Here is a 19,235-nt window from a genome sequence, read left to right as displayed (position 1 = left end):
GAGCTGCCAGATCAGACAATTCTCTTGTCATCTTTTCATCAACTTTTTTTTTTTTTTTTCAGACTCTAGAGCTTAAAAAGAACACAAATCCCAAGAACAAGTCCTAACCTAACTTCATGCCACATTGAATTTAACTGCACTACACTAAAAACACAATTTTTGTAACATGGTTGATATTGCCTTACAAGTTTTTATTGGTATCTCTTTGCCGCATGATATCTTTTGTAATATTTTAAGACACATGCCTAATGTCTATAATTATTTAAATCACAGGACTGATCTGTATTTGGTGATCTGGAAACAGTATTATGAGTACTTTAGCTCCTAACATGATCATTTTTTATTTGTAGACATCGTACTGTATTTTAGTTATGTTTTAAGAAAGTTGTTGGGGTTTTGATTTGACACATTGCATTGTAGACTGTCAGCATTTCTACAAGATATACTTGATTTTCAAGAACCAGTTGCCTGTATAAGTAGGAGATATTGGCATATCATTAACCTGTGTCCATCAACAAATATATGTCTTTTCCAGTAAGAGAGTTGGTTGACTTTATAGATACAGACTTTGGGGTGGGGGGAAAGGTACTCTGGTACTCATGTAATTTTTGGTGAAAATTATTGTTTATGTTAATTTAGTTTTAAAAGAATGAAAGTAAAAGTAAGATAGGAAAGCACAGTTGAAGCCCCTAATTCAAGTTTGAGGAATTGAAGATCTACAATATTATGATCAGAGATTTTAATGGGTGCATTGGTGTTAGGTGTCACAGAGACCAGGCCATAAAAGCAAGAGAGGTGAGCCAGGTAGCTGTGTCCTCTGGCTTAGCATATAGGTGGAGGCAGGAAGCAAGAGATAGAACAATAGATGTCAGCCAGATTACTAACCCTTACAAGCCATGTTCAGAAGCTTAGAATTTATCCCATGAGTGGGGGCCATTGAAGAGCTTTAGATCAGATTTTTATTTTAGAAAGAACTTTGTGATATAGAAATGGAATACAGGTGGAGAAAACTAGAAGTAAGGAAGCAGTTGGCTGATACAGTAAAAGGTGATGTTGGCTTAAATATGGGTACTGGTAGTGCAGGTGGAGAAGAGGAGCCATTTTGGAGATAGTCAAGTGCTTACCTAAAAAAATAGAATTGACAGGATTTGAGTGCTTTGATGGGTAGGTAATGAAGAAGAGTTCATTAAGCAGTGAATACATCTATATCCAGCAATTACTAGGAATTACTAGTAGGAATATATGAAAATGAAGATATATTTGACACAAATGAACACAGAAGAATCTTCACCTTGGTTTTGTTTATAAATGTAAAAAATAAACCTTTTTTTCTATTTGGAATTACATGGTAGTTGGTTTTCCTATAGATTACTATGCTGCCAATAAAAAATAATAGAATGTTGACATGGGAAACCATATACAATATACATTAAGTTTTGCAAAAAGCATTTATGAACTAGTATGAATATTATGATCCACTTGTGTAAGTACACGCACCCACATAAATACTTATGTAAGCACTATAACTTTTTAATGATAAACTATGAAAAGTGTGTGTCTCCTAGAAAAGAAATTATGGGGACTTACTACTTTCTCTATATTGGTTGAAATTATTATATTGAGTAAGTTTTCTTTTTAAATTTTATTTATTTATTTATTTATTTTTGGATATTAGAGATTGGACCCAGGAGTTATTGTACCACTGAGTTACAGTCCAGCCCCTTTTATTTTTTATTTTCAGACAAGTTCTTGCTGAGTTAGGTTTAAGGTCTCAATAAGTTTTTAAGACTAGCCTGAAACTTTGGATCCTCCTGTCTTACCTTCCCAAGTCGCCTGGGATTATAGGCATGCACCACTGCAACCAGCCTCTTATTTCAAAGAAAAAAAAATCCACTTTGAAAAATATTTCTTAGTTAAAGTGGTTAAAGTTCTTGGAGATAAAGAAGGTAAAAGAAAACTAGTATTATATGCATTTTGCATATTTGTAGACCGAATCCCCAGATGCTAGAAAAACCTACAATGAAGCAATCAATAATCCTATAGAACATGCTGGGGAAATTGTTAGATGATAGCAACAGGAAGGATAGCAGATGGGTACTACCAGATGGGTGACCTCACAGTACAGGGGTTTTTATCTGAGAGTAGAGGACTGATCTAGAAGAGAGATTGTGGGGTGAGGAAAACATAGCTTCTCCTTCCCAACTCTGAAGGATATTTAACTGCTGACAGCTTCCACTCAGTAAACTTGAGGACAACACTGTCCTTAAGGGAGAGCCAGAAAGGTTTAGAAATACAAGAAACAGAGAAAGAGTGAGAATGTAAAATTCCTTACTTGTTCTGGAACTGAGTGTTGGGGACCCATTAAAAATAGTGATGTATGGGAACAGTAGGAGTCTGGGACAGAGGACAGCAGCTCAGTGATGAAAGGGTAGGAGAGGCTATATAAGCAGGTGTCTGTTATGGATTGAAATGGAAAACAGCACTCTTGTCAAAATTTGATACTCTGGATTTTGCTACAGTTTATTTGAAAGTATGTCTAGGATGTAGATTCTTGGTCTACAGAATCCTAGACTTATATAGCTGGGTCTTTCGATAATTATATGTTTAACTTTTTAAGATATCACCAGACTGTTATACAAATGCTTGCACCATTATACATTCCTACCAGCAAAGAAAGTGAATTCTGTGTCCTCTATCCTTTTACCAGCATTTGGTAGGATCAGTCTTTAGCTTTAGTCATTGTAGTAGGTTTATAGTGGGATCTCGTGGTAGTTCACATTTCTCTAATAACTAATAATTTCGAGTATCTTTTCATGTGCTTATTTGTCTAATATTAATTCCTGTAGAGTCTCAGACAAAACTTATTGACAAAATTTTTACAATTTATCAGACCACAGCAGAAAGCATAGGGATATTATGGGTACTGTTACTTAAAATATTCCAACAGGTCAAAATATTTCAACAGGTCACGATTAAGGTAATAATATAAAAGATGCACAATCAAGTTGAAAATATTTGCAATACCTTTTAAGAAAACAGATTACTAAATAAGAAAAAGGAATTATTTCAATTAAGAAAAAAAAAATGAAAACAGGAAAATATTTATTTGGTTTCCCCTGAACCAAGTTCTACTATAATAGGATGCAAAAACAAAACAAGACCCATAACCAAATCCAACCAAATCAAAACAAAAAACCACACTGCTTATCCCATGGTCAGTCTTCAGCATAACTCAGTCAATCCTGTAGTACAGCCACAGAGCTCAGAGTGCCAGAAACATCTCTGCTGCCCAAAAGCAAAGCAAGGAGCTTAGCCACTAGTTTCACCAGGTCAACTTTCAGGTCTTTGTTCAGTTATAACCAGAAAACCAGAGTTCAAGGAAAGAATACATCACTAATGCCCAAAGGACAAAGACCATTCAGTCACCAAGTAATGACAAAACGTGGGTAAATTTACGGTGAAATAAAAGGATCTTGCAATGGCTTCCTACTGAGATACCATTATAAATACAAATAGGAAGGTGTATGAAAACTGAACAGAAGACCAGGGTCCAGTCTCTGACCACTAGAGTTTTTTCCTGCTCCTGCCTCAGAACAGGTCTGATCTGTGCAAACATTTGTATAATAGTCTGGTGATATCTTAAAAAGTTAAACATACAATTATTGAAAGACCCAGCTATTTCACTCCTGAGATAGTTTCCCAAGAGGAATGAAAGCATATATCCTTACAAAGATTTGTAAATGAATCTCCATAGCATCTTTACTTGTAATAACCAACAATTAGAAACAGCCTAAGTGTCCATCAACAGGTGGATGGATGAACAAATTTGTTCAATGGAATACTTCTCTCAATAAAAAGAAGTAAACTGTTAACACATACAACTTGAAAATAATTATGCTGAGCAAAAGAAGACAAAATTAAAGTTCTAGAAAATATTAATTATAGTGACAGCGCAGAGCGGTTCCAACTTTGGGATGATAGATATGTTTGTTATCTTAATTGCTGTAATTCTCAGATGTATACACATGTCAAAACTTTATGTGCAACTTATAGTAAGTTAATGATACATTAAGCTGTTTTTAGAAACTTAATATTATATTTAGATTTGATATTCTTATAATTGTGTTTTGTTTTTCAGGGAGGAAATCCTTCAACAGTCTTTGTGGGAAAGAGTATCAACTCATGTGATTGAAAACATCTATCTTCCAGCTGCACAAACGATGAATTCAGGAACTTTTAATACCACAGTGGATATCAAGCTTAAACAGTGGACTGATAAACAGCTTCCTAATAAAGCAGTAGAGGTTAGGATATAATTTAATTAAATGGGTAAGAAGCATTATCAGAAGAGAGTAGGAGCTGTGAATTTTAGGTTTTATCCTCACCACAGCCACTCTATCTTTTTGACCTTTTACTCCATTTATGCTTTGTTCCTCATCTGTCTGTTGGAACTAACCTTAATGTTGCTACCAGCTACTGTTGATATAAAAATTTACTAATTGGGATGGTGTTTGCCTGAGGGCATTGATTCTTCTTCCAAAGATAACATTTAACAAAAGCAGCAAAATTTGCTTAAATATAAAATATAGTGAACAATTTCTGTGGATTGAGATTCTATAAAGAAAACATTTAATAAAGCAATCATTTCATTTATTAATTTTTACTGGGCTCAAATTATACTAATCATTTTCAGTTAGGATCTTGCCAGATTAGACTTTAAGAATTATAAAAAAGTACCTTAAGGAATCCATTTTTGTTACCTGTGTAGTTGGTTGAACCTCTTAATAGCTGTGTGATCTTTGGGCTACTTGTTTAACCTTTCTGTTTCCTCATCTAAAAAAATAGAACTTATACTGTTTCCTACCTCAGCTTTATTATAAGGATTAAATGAGTTCAACTATGTAAAAAATTCTTAAATAATGCCTGACCTGTAGTAACTACTCAGGAAATGCAGTTGCTGTCATGATTGTCATCACTGTCCAGGTTGATCTGTCCTACACATCGCTCTATGATGAGTGATTGTTCTAGCTCAGAGTCACTGCTCTTTGTGAGGTTGCTCACAGAATTGGAGTCAACATTAACAGCAATTTTGTTTTTCATACTGACATTAAAAACAAAGTGTCAGTTTCTAATTATTCAGGCATGACTTCTCCTCTTTCCTGTCCTGCTTCATTCCTGGGCTTCTTTAACCCTGTTCTGAGTTTCTGCCAGCCTCTCTTTCTAGGAACTCTTGCAGCCTTTCTGCCTAAGTTGCATGTTGCTCAACCTCAAACAATTCTCACCATGTTTACCCTGAACAAAAATTGGGGAGCTACTACCACCACTTCACTAGCTGTCCTCACTATTGGCTCTAACAATTTTCTGGGCCCTGTCCCATGAGAGGATATTTTCATACCTGAGATTCAAGAAGTGTAAGTGGTCATAAAAACATCAGTGATTCTGTCTCCTGCCAAGTACTGCTCTTAACCTTAGGCACAATGGAAAGAACAGGGGTCTGGTGAGGGTCAGAAAGTACAGATGTTAATACCCCACCACTCACTGTGCCCTTTTGACAATCATTTTAAACTTCTTGTGTTTAAAATGAGGGTGTGATAAACAAAATCCAACATTTAAAAACCCATTTAATCATAAGTAGATTTAGTTCTTATTTTTTAATGCTGTACTCTTCCTTTCACTAGATAATTAGAAGCTAGCTATAAGCCAGGCGGGGTGGTGCACACCTGTAATCCCAGTGGCTTGAGAGGCTGAGGCTGGAGGATTGAAGTTCAAAGTCAGCCTCAGGAACTTAGTGAGACCCTAAGCAACTCAGTGAGACCCTGTCTCTAATAAAATATTAAAAAAAAGTCTGGGGATGTGGCTTAGTGGTTAAGAGCTCCTTCGTTCAATTCCTGGTACAAAAATTAATTAATTAATTAATCAGTTAATTAAAAGGGAAGAAGCTAGCTATAATACAATGGTGACTAATGTTTGTATCATGTTATGTGTTCAAGCTATATTTGAAAGTGATTTATGCCTTCTTTCATGTCTTTGCTAAAAGGCAAAGATGTGAAATAGTTGACTCAATAAGAAATTTTGAACTTTTTATGGTGTAGAAGAAGCACGCAAACCCAGATGTCTTACAGGTTGAAATAAACAAGTTAACTAAGCCGGGCGTGGTGATACACATCTGTATTCCCTGTGGCTGGGGAGGCTGAGGCAGGAAGATGGAAAACCAAAGCCAGCCTTGGCAACTTAGCAAGGCCCTAAGCAACTTAGCAAGACCTTGTCTCAAAAATAAAAAATAGAAAGGGCTAGGTATGTGGCTCCGTGGTTAAGCACCCCTGAGTTCAATCCCTGGTACCAAAATAATGATTATGATGATGATGATAAACAAGTTAATTAAGTCTGCTAGCAGACTTTGAATGCAAACCTCATCTAAAGGAGGTGGCCCCTATTCAACTCTATCAGGTGTTGTCATGTGGAATGTGGATATTCCCAGATTGTCCATAAAATTTATATGAAGTCAATTTTTAAATATTGGTGACTAATTTCTAAAAATATAAAACACTGTGCCTATCTGACCAAACATGTTAGGAAGCCAATCTTGTCTTGCCCACTACCAGTGTGAGAGCTCTAGACTGTAGTTTATATTTGCTGCCTTTTTATTAATGTACTTTCCTTCGTATATATTTCCTAATAAACTGATTTATCATCTGTTTGACTTGATTTCATTTGTCGTATATTAAAGTATGTAGTATAAACACAGTTCTTTTTTCTTTTAAATAATTGTAGGTTGCTTGGGAGACTCTACAAGAAGAATTTTCTCGCTTCATGACAGAACCCAAGGGAAAAGAACATGATGATATATTTGATAAGCTTAAAGAGGCTGTTAAAGAAGAAAGTATTAAACGCCACAAGTGGAATGACTTTGCAGAGGATAGTTTGGTATGTCATTTTATTAATTAGAAGGTCAGCATTATTTTTTATATGATTTCTCAAATTGAGATTTTTCTATAGGAGACTATTTTTATATGACTATTTAAATTATATTCTTAATTTAGATAGCTAAATTAAGTGTGTAGATAGCTAAGTCTAAAATCTTTAACGACCATGCATTCAGTGCTTGCCCTGTGCCAAGAGCTCTGCTAAGCATTTTGCAAGCATTATTTGATGTAATTCTTGGTCAGTCCAGTTGTCATTGGCAGAACTGGGATCCAGGGCCTGCTAAGACTGCAAAACCTAGTTTCTGACCAACATCTAATATTCAAACCATAATCAAACCGTTATTAAAAGTATGTGTTGTGCTTAGAGAGTCATGAGAGAAACTGCTGAATGAAAGAATTGAGTAGTACTCTAGAAAAGTATGTATCTCACTATGATCTAGTTGTAATTATTTGTCTTCATGTTTGAAAACTTTATTCTTGTTAAAGTTCCTTAAAGACTTTCTTAGAGAATGATGCCATTTGCATCCATTCATTCAAAAGTTATAAAACTTTGAAACCAATTTTCAGTTAAAACAAATATCTAACATTTATGATTGTCTAAACCTTTTAAGCATTTATTTACCCTATTACTATTTTTCTTGCTCTTAACAATGAAATGAATGGTTATTAATTTTTCCTCTTTTTTTGAAAATACTAATGAATAATTCATATGGCAAAAAAGATAGGTAAAGATGATCTAAATTACTGACCCCTAAATACATTTTATGTACTTAAGTGTGTATCGTACCTATCTCTAACTTTTACCTCCCTTTCACTCATAGTTAAGTTGTTTAATGTGAGCCAGGAAAGGATCTCTACTGTTTATTTCTTAGAAAGAGCTCCTGTATTTTTATAGAAGGGAAGTGTTTTTATGCTATTTTAAATACATCTGTTATTTTGAATATTTACTAAACTGATACAAAATTACTGAAATGAGGAGACATTAAGTCAAACCAGCTTTTTCTTTGCTTGTATTTCAGAGAGTTATTCAGCACAATGCCTTAGAAGACCGGTCCATTTCTGATAAGCAGCAGTGGGATGCAGCTATTTATTTTATGGAAGAGGCTCTTCAAGCTCGTCTCAAGGATAGTAAGTAGGAACATGGGTTACTGAGTTAAGAGCATTTGTAGTGGTGAAGTAGTAGTGAACCCTGTAAAAATAAAACATTTCAAGGTATTTATCATTAATATAGTTGAATATTTGTTGGATTTTTCAGTCAAGTGTTTCATGACTACTAAAAAGATTAAATAAATTAGATTCATGATGTTTATATGTATTCCTACTCTAAGAAGATATAACTCAGAATATTTGAGTTTGAGTTTGTTGCTGTACTTTGAGGAATTCTATAAGCAATTGTACTTTTCATAGATTTTAGTCACTTTTTTTTTTTTTTTTTTTTTGGGTGGTGCTGGGGGATTCGAACCCAGGGCCTTGTGCTTGCAGGGCAAGCACTCTACCAACTGAGCTATATCCCCAACCCATCTTTTCATAGATTTTAAACATATAATTCTTATTCATGTGTCCATATCAGTCATCATTTTTCCTTTATTTCAACCGATTTCATATTGATATATGAAATAGTAAAGAAAGTAAGACCTTTTAAGTAATAATTCATGTTCTTGGTAAGTAATACAATTTTTGATGAGTTAATTTGAGATATTTTTTTTTTCCTAGCTGAAAATGCAATTGAAAATATGATAGGCCCAGACTGGAGAAAAAGGTGGTTATACTGGAAGAATCGAACCCAAGAACAGGTAAAATCAACTCTGTGGTCTCATAATGGTATAATTTTGTTCATTTTAATTCAAGCATTAAAATGTAATCTTTGGCCAGACTCAGTGACACACACCTGTAATCGCAGTGGATCGCGAGTTCAAAGCCAGCCTCAGTAGAAGTGAGGTGCTAAGCAACTCAGTGATACCCTGTCTCTAAATAAAATACAAAAAGGACTGGGAATGTGGCTCAGTGGTCAAGTGCCCCTGAGTTCAATTCCCAGTACCCACCCCCAGCAAAATGTAATCTTTGCCTGGCTTTAGATTAATCCTAGGTATTTTGAATAATTTATATTTGCCTTTCTAAGATATAACGAATCTCTAAAATAAAGGTTAAACCACCTAAAAAACTTTTTTAAAAGTCAAGTAACTGTGTTAGTAAAAGAAAAGGGAGATAAAACATGCCCCTTTCGTGGTTGACTACTTTATTTCAATTCCCTATTTGAGGTTAAAAAAAAGGTGAATTATGAACAGGAAAAAAATGAAGAAGATTTCAAAAGATGTATAGACTATAATTAGGAAGAAAAATAATATAATGATTTTTGCCATATTTTGTTCTCTCTGGATTTTTCTGTTGGCAGTCTATTCAAATTATTTTATTCCTTTGTATATTTTGTTTGTTTGCAATATAAATATAAAAATTCACAGGACATAGAGTTATAGAATTTGTTCTTTAACATTGAAAGAGCACTTCAGAAGAACAAAATGGTAAAGCCAAATTATACATAACTAAAAATTGGTAAATTGCAGGAAAATGTATGTCATTAAAGTTCTCATCCCTGCCTTCCCACTTATATTCCTTCTTTATTTTTAGCTTGTTTTCCTGCCTAGCATTCAGTCTTATACCATTGTTCTTTTCTCCTTAAATGAGTCTAAATAGAATATAGAACTTAAATACACAAACAAATGAAGTTGTAAGAAAAAAGTAACATCCAATCTATTTTCTGTTCTTGATTTGTTTCTTGTATCCACTTTGAGAAAAAAAAAAGACCAGAAAAATTGGAAGATAATGAAAAATTGCCAAAGAACATATACTTTGTTCTTTGTATTTTTATTTTCATTTTAACTAGTTAATTGACTTATATAATCAACACCCTATTTTCTTCTAATTTCACACATTTCTTGTTTCATAAACTATCCGATTTCTCAACTTGACTCAAAATACTGAATACAGTCTCCCCCTCCTCCCCAAAGCTCTGTCTTTCTCTTCCTCTCTCTTCTTTTTCTCCTATTATAACTTTTGTAGAGAATGACTCATTAAGAGCCATTAAGCTGGGAAGGTAGACAGAGTAGTGATTGAATCATGCATGTGTTTAGGTTGCCAGTTATCTTTACCATACACATGGCTGAGAGAAGGGGATCTATCAGAGGAGGATTTCTGGGGGATCCATTAAAGGCTTCTGACTTTGAGACAGGAAGAGGCACTGATTGATTAGAAAGTGCTGTTGTAGGACAGATAAAACTCAAGAGAAAATTGAATGATTTTTCAGTTCACACTTAGGGAAATTGGGCCTAAAATATCCATAGCAATCAACAGTAGCAGAACTTGCCTCAGCATCTAGTGGTAAATATCCTTTGCAAAAACTTGGAAAAGATTCCTGGTTGTCGGGTTTTTTTGTTTTTTGTTTTGGTTTGTTGTTGTTGTTGTTGTTGTTGTTGCTATTGTTTTACCAGATCTTAAAGACAAATAAAGAAATTCATTTTAAGATCATTGCAAAAGATCTGTAAGCTTAGAAGAGGAATGAAAACCTTTCAGAGAAGGGCCTTCTCTCCCCAGAGTTACCGGGCAGCCTGTGTACCCAGCCAACGTGGAACAGTGGCCATAAATTTAGGGTGTGGAGGGGAGGTGCTTTAGAACCACCTGGGGAGATGTTTTTATATATGCATATTTAGTTTCCTTCAAAAGATAGCCTCCAGACTCACCGAGTCTAGTTCTCTTCTAACCTTTTATCCTTCCCACTCCCTGTTGAAAACTGCCATTCTAGACCTCACACTCAGAAATTACAGTAAAAACAAATTGTAGGAGAGATTGAGAAGTCTCATATTGCAAGTTTAGGTAGCTGTGTAACAGTTCTGTCTCTTGAGTGACAGGATTTAGCAGGAAAAGGACAAAAAAAAAAAATTGTCCTGTGATAAAATATTAGAAATACATGCTACATGTTCTGAAGAAAAAAAAAAAACTATTATGTTTTTATTTTATGTTTTTCTTAGGTTTCTAGGAAAATCCTACCCTTTGAAACATTTTCACCTTGTCTGATCTGAATTAATTTTCAGGATAAATAAGAGAAAGTGTCTTTTGAAGGCTAAGTGTCATGGTAACAGTGGAGTGGGTGATGGCTAGAAAGGTAGAAGTGAAAATACAGGCCAGGGCAAGTGGAGGGAACCCCATTAACCCTAACCCAACCTGTCCTATCTCAGACTGAATAGAAATGTTTAAGCATATAGTGAAATTTCTCTTTAATAATATTTCTCCTAAAGTGCCTTATCTTCAGAGAGTAGTAATTGGTACTTCCATTTACAAGCTAATTAGTTGCATTTAAGTGTTAATTCTTGTTTAAGTTCTTATATGCCATAGTTGTGGTACAGTTTGAAGCAGTCTTATTGTAGTAACTTATTCAGGTAAGTTTCTTTTTTCATAAAGTTTTGAATGAAGAATTGAAAAATGATGAGATAAATTTAATTTGGCACAGTATAAAAGTCTTGTTTTCAAACTTACAATGTATATATGTATGTGTATTATGTTTTCTTCCTTTGTTGAGCTTTATGAACAATTACAAAGAAGAGGCTGAAAGTGAATCATTTAAGAATGTTAGGTACCTCACAGGAACAGTCTGAAGTGTAATTTTTAATGAAAAGGCTTTTTTAAAAAGCCTAACTAGCATTTTGTATTCAGTCAGGAAAAAAAAAAAAAACATATATCAACAGATGTGACTTCTTGTGAGCATTTATAGAGCATCACCTTTTTTGTTTTCAGGGTTCTTTTCTCTAAACCTGAAGTATACCCTAAGGTCAAGAAAAAGAAGTATATAGTAAGATACCTAATGCTATAGCTTCAGTAGTAGAACATGGCAGCAAAAGTAAAAATGTAATAAATAGGTCTAATTCTTATTTTTTTCCCCTTTCATAAGGCAAATTGCTTTGCAGTCATAGATCACTTACCCATATTCATCTTAGGATACTGTGTTTTCTCTTATTGTGATTAAGCTTGTGTCACCTATTAGGCAATAGTGATGTACTTATTAAAATTGGACTCTGTTTTTACAAGTGCCAAATTATAAACATCTAAGCATAGTCCTCTTTTCAATATTTTGAAGTCTGTTCACAATGAAACCAAGAACGAATTGGAGAAGATGTTGAAATGTAATGAGGAGCACCCAGCTTATCTGGCAAGTGATGAGATAACCACCGTCCGAAAGAACCTGGAATCCCGAGGAGTAGAAGTAGATCCAAGCTTGGTAATAAATATTACTGAAAAAAAAGACAAATCTGCTTTCTTAATTATTGCTTTGTTCTGTACAGTGTTACTGCTTCTAATGTGTAACTTAGATGTCTAAGTGTTTAATTTTACTTTGATTATTTCCACATTTGCTGATGCAAAAGCTTGGTCATTTCAATTGTATGAAGTTATTGTGTGAAGAAATATTATTCTCGATATTGCTTTTTAAAGGATAATCTATAAATAGAAAATTGAAATTTGGAAAATTGAATTTTCTCGGGCAAGTTCAGCAGTTCTTACAAAAAAGGATGAAACTGACCCAGATCTGTGTCCCTTAATCACACTGTTTTAGATTACAAAATAGAATTTCTGTTTAAATATGGTTCATTTCTGTATATACATTGTGTGTCTTTTGTAGTCAAGTATAACTCAATTAGCTATGATATATTTAGAAAAAATGTGAATTTTTTTATTGACTTGGATAAGACTTGTGTTTTCTCATTTTCTTCATGTATGGTAAATATGAGAACAAAGACAGTTCATACTTCAAGCTACTTTTGCTTGCCTTCATAATAATTATTTGCAACAAATTTTTAAAAAACAAAACTTTCCAGTCCTGCATTTCCTGCTAGAAAGTAGGGGTTCATTTTAATTAGCTTAAGTGAAATCCAGTTAGAAAAGTAAATCTAGTGGGGAGAGCAGTCATACAAAAGTTTCAGAGCTACCCATAAGATTTTTTAAAGATTATGGTTTTGCACTTCAGGAATGAGTGTACTTGCTTTAAATTTCACAACAAGAAAATTGGTCAACATGAAAGCAGTTAAAGCTGTTATAAAACTAACATTATTTATAAATTGAACATGAGATTTTTAGTTGAGCATAGATTTAATTTGTCCACATTTGGTCCTAACTCTCATTAACACAAAGTTGTGTAGACTGAGCCTCCCTAATTCAGAAATCTGATGTCGTCTAAAATCTGAAGCTTTTTTTAGCTCCAAATTGATGCCACAAAAAGGAAATTCTAATTTGACCTCATGTAACTTGTAGTCAAAATGCAGGTGTACTAAAAACATTGTGTAAAATTACCTGCAGGTTGTGTGTAGGTGTATGTGAATTTCATGGTTAGACTTGTGTCCTGTCCCCAAGGTATCCTCCTTATACGGATGCAGATATTTTAAAATCCAAAAATATTCTGAAATCTAAAATGCTTCTGATCCCAAATATTTTGTGTATATTCAACTTATATTCAGTTTGATACTTTAAAATTTTATGTTGCTTTGGTTAATACAGTAGGAAGAATTTTCTCTTGGAATGGAAAATGCTATATGATTTTTTTAAGCTTTTGCCTGTATCTAAGGCTATATGGATTGGAGATATATATCTTCCTTTCTCTTAGCAAGAGAAATCTCATTTTTTTTTTCAAGTGACACTTTGTTTAGTACATCTTATAAAAATCTAAAATAAGTAGCTAAGTACCATGACAAGAATATTAGATGTCAGGAGATGTAAATTGTAATACAGTTTCATTACATTAACCTTAGTAATTGATATCTCTCTGAGCCCCACTTTGCCCATCTGTCAAATGGTGTTAGTGATATTTGTTCTATGTATGTAGCATTATTCTTCTTATATTAAAAAAAAGACAATAGGTACGAAGAAGCATTGAAAGCTCTAATAATATTATGTAGTAATAAAGTGGTAGGGATCGTTCTGGTGTGATAGCCGTAATATTTAATTATCAAAAAGGAAATATTAGCTAGGCATGGTGGCACACACCTGTAATCCCAGCAGCTTGGAAAGCTTAGTCAGGAGGATCGTGAGTTCAAAGCTCGCTTCAGCAACTTGGCGAGACCCTATCTCTAAATAAAATATATAAAGGAACCAGGGATGTGGCTCAGTGATAAGCACCCCTGGGTTCAATCAGTACCAAAAAGAAGGAAATATTGTTGGGTTAATGCACATGGTCCTAGGAGAACAGATTCCTGGTCCCAACTCTGCCCTTGGGCAAGGCTCTTAACCTTTTTTTGCCTTGGTTTCCTTAGCCTTAATTAGGCAAGAATAATTCCCATTCTATCTATTCTACAGACTGATTGAATAAAACAACATGCTTATTTAAAGCATTCCATGTTTTGAAATACATAAACTAGTAAATGTAATTTTGACTTGAAAACCAATGTAAGTGAATAGAAAGGGCTGATAAAATAACAATCTTGCTGTTGCTTTTAATTAACATTTTTATATTAAATTTTATGTACAACTTCTCAGTGTGGTTGAGCAACATGAAGATATAAAATAACACTCTAGTTTTTGTTTTCTTATTTTAGATTAAGGATACTTGGCATCAAGTTTATAGAAGACATTTCTTAAAAACAGCTCTAAACCATTGTAACCTTTGTCGAAGAGGCTTTTATTACTACCAAAGGCATTTTGTAGATTCTGAGGTAAGGTTTTCCAAAACAAAGGGAAATATTTTTTAGCAATAGTTGTTTAAAGATAGTTAAAAATAAACTTTAATTTTAGTGTTAGTTTTAAGTCTTTTGTTCATCTAGAAAAATATAATTTATAAAAGATATCCTAACTCATCTTTTCTAAGATATGTGCCACTTTGGTAGCGACTGCATCTACCATATGTATCTTTCCCAGTGCCTCTAAAGAATGTAAAAAAATATGTGAAACAAATAATCACTTACACTCCTCAGGCTTAGAAGTCATTTTAGATAGCATTTTTGTGTTCTTCGGAGTTTAACTTTCTATAAATGAGTGTGTGTGTGTGTGTGTGTGTGTGTGTGTGTAGCATAATAATCCATTTGCATAATTTAAATTATACAGCAAAGCAATTTTTATTTTAAATCTGTCATATATCTTAAATTCTTTCTTCATATTGCTAGAATCTTGTTTTAAATGATTCTTTCAAAGAACTAGTCATTTTGAACTGTTTTATAGTTTAGAACATTCTTATAAGTAACCTCTAGATGGCAGCAGACTGATGCGTTTTGAGCATTTTCTTTATAAAGTACTTTTAAATATCCTTTTGAAAAAGCTGTTAGTGTTTATGAGACCTCCAAAATGCTTTTCTGTTTTCAGCAGCTTAAAATAAATCTGTATTCAAATAAGTTTCTTGCATAATTTTCATGGTTGAAATGAAAACATATATGTGTTTATAACATGTTTACAACATATGTGTTTATATGTATTTACAATCATGGCTTTCATTTTTACTTTTATTTGTTAATCTTAGTTACTTAATTTTTCAGCTGGAATGCAATGATGTGGTCTTGTTTTGGCGAATACAGCGCATGCTTGCTATCACAGCAAATACTTTACGGCAGCAACTTACAAACACTGAAGGTAAGCCATGTAGAAACTGCTTTCTAATTTGACCTGTTTTTTTTTTTTTGAGACAGGGCCTCACCAAGTTGCTTAGAGTCTCACTAAATTGCTGAGGCTGGCCTTGAACTTGTGATCCTCCCATCTCAGCCTCCTGAGCTACTGGGATTATAAGAGTGCTCCACCATGCCTGGCTAATTTGACATTTTTAATAAAACAATGCCAAAATACTTCCTTAAAAAGAGATTTATTAGAAAAACTGAAAATTATAATTTCCCCTGAAAATACTAAAAAATACATTTTAATTCAAAAAGGTGGGAGCTAAGCATACCAAGTATCATCCTTCATTTTGCAAAAATTCCAGTAAGAATGGACTCTGAAACAACACTTAAGATTTTTGGGAAATCTGCACTTCCATTAAAATGTTACAGCTGGGTCTGGGCTGTGACTCAGTGGTGGATGTGTAAGGCACTGAATTTGATCCTCAGCACCACATAAAGATAGATAAAGAAAAGATATTGTATCCATCTACAACTAAAAAAATACTAAAAAAATTCTACAGCTTAAGATATATCATCTGAGAATATCTATCAGTTTCATGTTGATTAAAGTGCTAGATAATGGTAGAGATTTTCTCTATAACTGGGAGAAATATGAACTTAAGAATAGATCTAACATGATAAACCATAAGAACTTACTCTCCATCTATGGTTAATTTTATTATCCTTTGCATCACAAAAACGGTGCTCCTCAAGTTTTTTATTTACTTTGAACAGTTAGGCGATTAGAGAAAAATGTTAAAGAGGTATTGGAAGATTTTGCTGAAGACAATGAGAAGAAAGTTAAATTGCTGACTGGTAAACGAGTTCAACTGGCAGAAGACCTCAGTAAGTAGTTCCCCCTGCCCTCAGACTTACCTCCTGTTTCTCTTCACCTTTTACATTGTCTTGTTAATCTTTCTAATCTCAAATTTATAGGAAAGCTAAAGTATCTATCCACAAGGAACTTTTTTTTCTCTTGGAACTGTCAGAATAAGATCTTGATTTAAAGCCCATCATTTCCAAGTACTTAATGTGTATTTCCTCGAAACAGGGATTTTTCTAGCAACTACTCAAAGCAGAATACAAACACTGATAGTTACTGTATATAATCCTCAGACTCCATTAAAGTTTCACTTGTTGTTCAGTATCATCCTTCCACATAGCAAAATGTTCCAAGCTCATTCTCTAACCCAGCTTCCATTTTCTAGAGACTTAGAAATCAAGATCTGAGAACAGGATATTCTCATTATTGTTGAAATATCACAATTCCCAGGCGTTCTCAGTAAAAAGAGTTAGGAAATAGTGTTGTGTTTGTATGTGTGTGAACATGTATAGATGCTCATCCACACATTTACATCTCTATTCCTAGTCATCTGTCTGTATATTTAGATTTTTTTCATACCACTCTGGCATTCTAGTTAAGTTTGTGCTAACACAGAAAACCTGCACTCAGATCTAAACTGCATTTATTAGTTGTATCTTCAACAGAGAATCACCCAAAGCCTTATCTCCTTTACTTATGACTACTATCTTAGTAATTGTTGAGAGAATCTGTTCAGCAAGTATTTGGAAGTCCCTGGTTTAAAATTTCATGCTAAATTTGTACTAGATATGTCCTTGTCATGATGTTTACAATATTTTTTATTCATCAGGATGGTTATCACAGTAAAATATTTCAATGAATTTTATCAGCATATATACTTTTGAGTGATTGAAAATGATGTCTTTTCTAATGTTTTATAATAGAGCCTACATAATTCTATACCCTCCACTCCCAATTTGATTATTTAAAGAAAGAATATCACTAACTCAAATGTGTGTACTGTCAAGCCAAGTATTCCTAGTGGTTTTTAAAGGAAAGTAGTCCTATGACTTTATAGTGTTCCTTTTATACATATAAAATTGTAGTGGTATTAATGTATCTAATAATATCCTTAAACAAGCGTTTCACCAGTGGCTTAACTTCATCAGTCACACTAATGGAGATGAGCCATGACTTTATCCAGTAGTTGAAAAAGAGTCTTGAAAGTTTCTTTACCTTATTATTTATTTTTGCGTAGCTCTTGGGAACATAGTCACGGATGCTTTTAGTCAGAAATTTTAAGTTTAACAGTTACTACTTTACAGACTAAAGTTTCTAATACAGCATACTATTTAGAGGGTAGTGTGTTGGCTTATAGAGTTTGAAGAAAGAGAAGCTATCAAGAGTTTTTATTATAACTTCAAAATAGTGAAGAGTAGCATAATGTGGGGATGGTTAACATTTTGATGCATTCATATTTTTATCAGTCTGAAGCTTACCTGGTCTTAAATCATTTAATTGCTTTAGAGATTCACCAGTTTTACTTTAAAATAAGTACATAAGAAGTAGTACATTGTTTCTCCACATTCCAGAGAAGATATACCACATTCACTATTAAAATGAAGCTAAGTTAAGAAGAGAAAAAAAAAAAAAAAAATGGGGAGGGGAAAAAAACTGTCTCAGGAAGCACACAGTAGAGTAATCATACTTAGAAATGAGTATCTGTGGAGATATGCAGAGAGAGGACAGGAAAAGTCTGGGGTATGTTAGGATTTAGAAGTAAAGAAGTGCTTGAAGGGTGATGGACACATGTTAACAGGACATAAAGGCCCGGTTGAGGCTCTCACTGGCCATACCTGGGACAATATGGGCAACAAAGTAAATAATGACAGTAATAAATCTTAACTCACTGAATGAAATAAGAATCCATGAATTGGTAGATACATAAATAAATAAAATCAGAGGTGTTTATATAAAATCAGGATGTTTATATGAACACACAGAATATCTCCACAGAAAATACTTGTAAGGGAAAACAGTAACTTTATAGTGAAGAAACCTGGCAATCACTACCTTAACCAAGTGGTCAAGTTAATATTATCAGTAATGCTCACATCAAAACCATGTGCCACCTTACAGAATGCCATGAGAAAACCCAGCATCACTTCCAAGATATTCTTACTAAAGATGCATAACTTAAATCCAATCATAACAATACATCAGAAAAGCCCAAATTAAAGTACAGTCTACATAATCTTCAACTGTCAGGACCACGAGAGAGAGGGAAAGACTGAGAAAAACTAAAGGATGTGAAAACCTAATGCAGTATCTGATCCTGAACTTTTGCCTTTTTTCTAAAGGACATTAATGGGATCATCAGTGAAAATTAGATGAGATCTGAGCATTTCTGAGTACTAATACATCAGTATTAGTTTTCAAGTTTTGATTATTAAATTGGGATTATTTAGGAAAATATCCTTATTTGTAGCTAATACACAATAGAATATTTGGGGGTTATGTGGCATAAGTGCAGTAAATATTTCAGGAAAAAATGTGTTTTTTGTAGTGTTCTTGCAACTTTTTTTAAGTCTGAGATTGACTTCACAAAGGGTTGTTTTTAAAAAGGCTTCTGGTTTTATAACTAATATAGGGATCATCATCGAAAATGGCATTTGAAAACATGACCTGAATATATCAAAAGACTGAGTTACTTCATGAACGATTTAATAAGATACATAGCTCATCTGTGTACCTTGATTCCTTTTTTTCAGTACCTATCCATACTTAGAACTGTCCAGTATTGAAATATATCCATTATGACCTTAATGAGATTCTTTTGATTTTGTAGTAAGATTCATTTCAAAGGTTTTTTTTTTTTTTAACAGCCTTTTAAAT

The 19,235-nt window shown here is 33.6% G+C and overlaps 1 protein-coding gene across 4 annotated transcripts in view; it reads left to right on the top strand.

Annotated features, from left to right (window-relative positions):
• Positions 1 to 19,235, top strand: part of OPA1 (OPA1 mitochondrial dynamin like GTPase) — an 81,244-nt gene that overhangs the window by 42,839 nt on the left and 19,170 nt on the right. For all 4 annotated transcript variants that reach the window (XM_079101457.1, XM_079101455.1, XM_079101456.1 and 1 more), the window contains 8 exons: positions 4,139 to 4,304; positions 6,772 to 6,924; positions 7,943 to 8,051; positions 8,637 to 8,716; positions 12,049 to 12,189; positions 14,495 to 14,611; positions 15,425 to 15,518; positions 16,274 to 16,384. In XM_079101457.1, the coding sequence (XP_078957583.1) occupies positions 4,139 to 4,304; positions 6,772 to 6,924; positions 7,943 to 8,051; positions 8,637 to 8,716; positions 12,049 to 12,189; positions 14,495 to 14,611; positions 15,425 to 15,518; positions 16,274 to 16,384 (971 nt within the window). The remainder of the gene's footprint in view (positions 1 to 4,138; positions 4,305 to 6,771; positions 6,925 to 7,942; positions 8,052 to 8,636; positions 8,717 to 12,048; positions 12,190 to 14,494; positions 14,612 to 15,424; positions 15,519 to 16,273; positions 16,385 to 19,235) is intronic.

Source organism: Sciurus vulgaris (assembly GCF_902686455.1).
Source record: "Sciurus vulgaris genome assembly, chromosome: 10".
NCBI classification, from domain to species: domain Eukaryota; kingdom Metazoa; phylum Chordata; class Mammalia; order Rodentia; family Sciuridae; genus Sciurus; species Sciurus vulgaris.
Note: the sequence above shows the minus strand (reverse complement) of the source record. Positions and strands in the feature narration are given on the sequence as shown.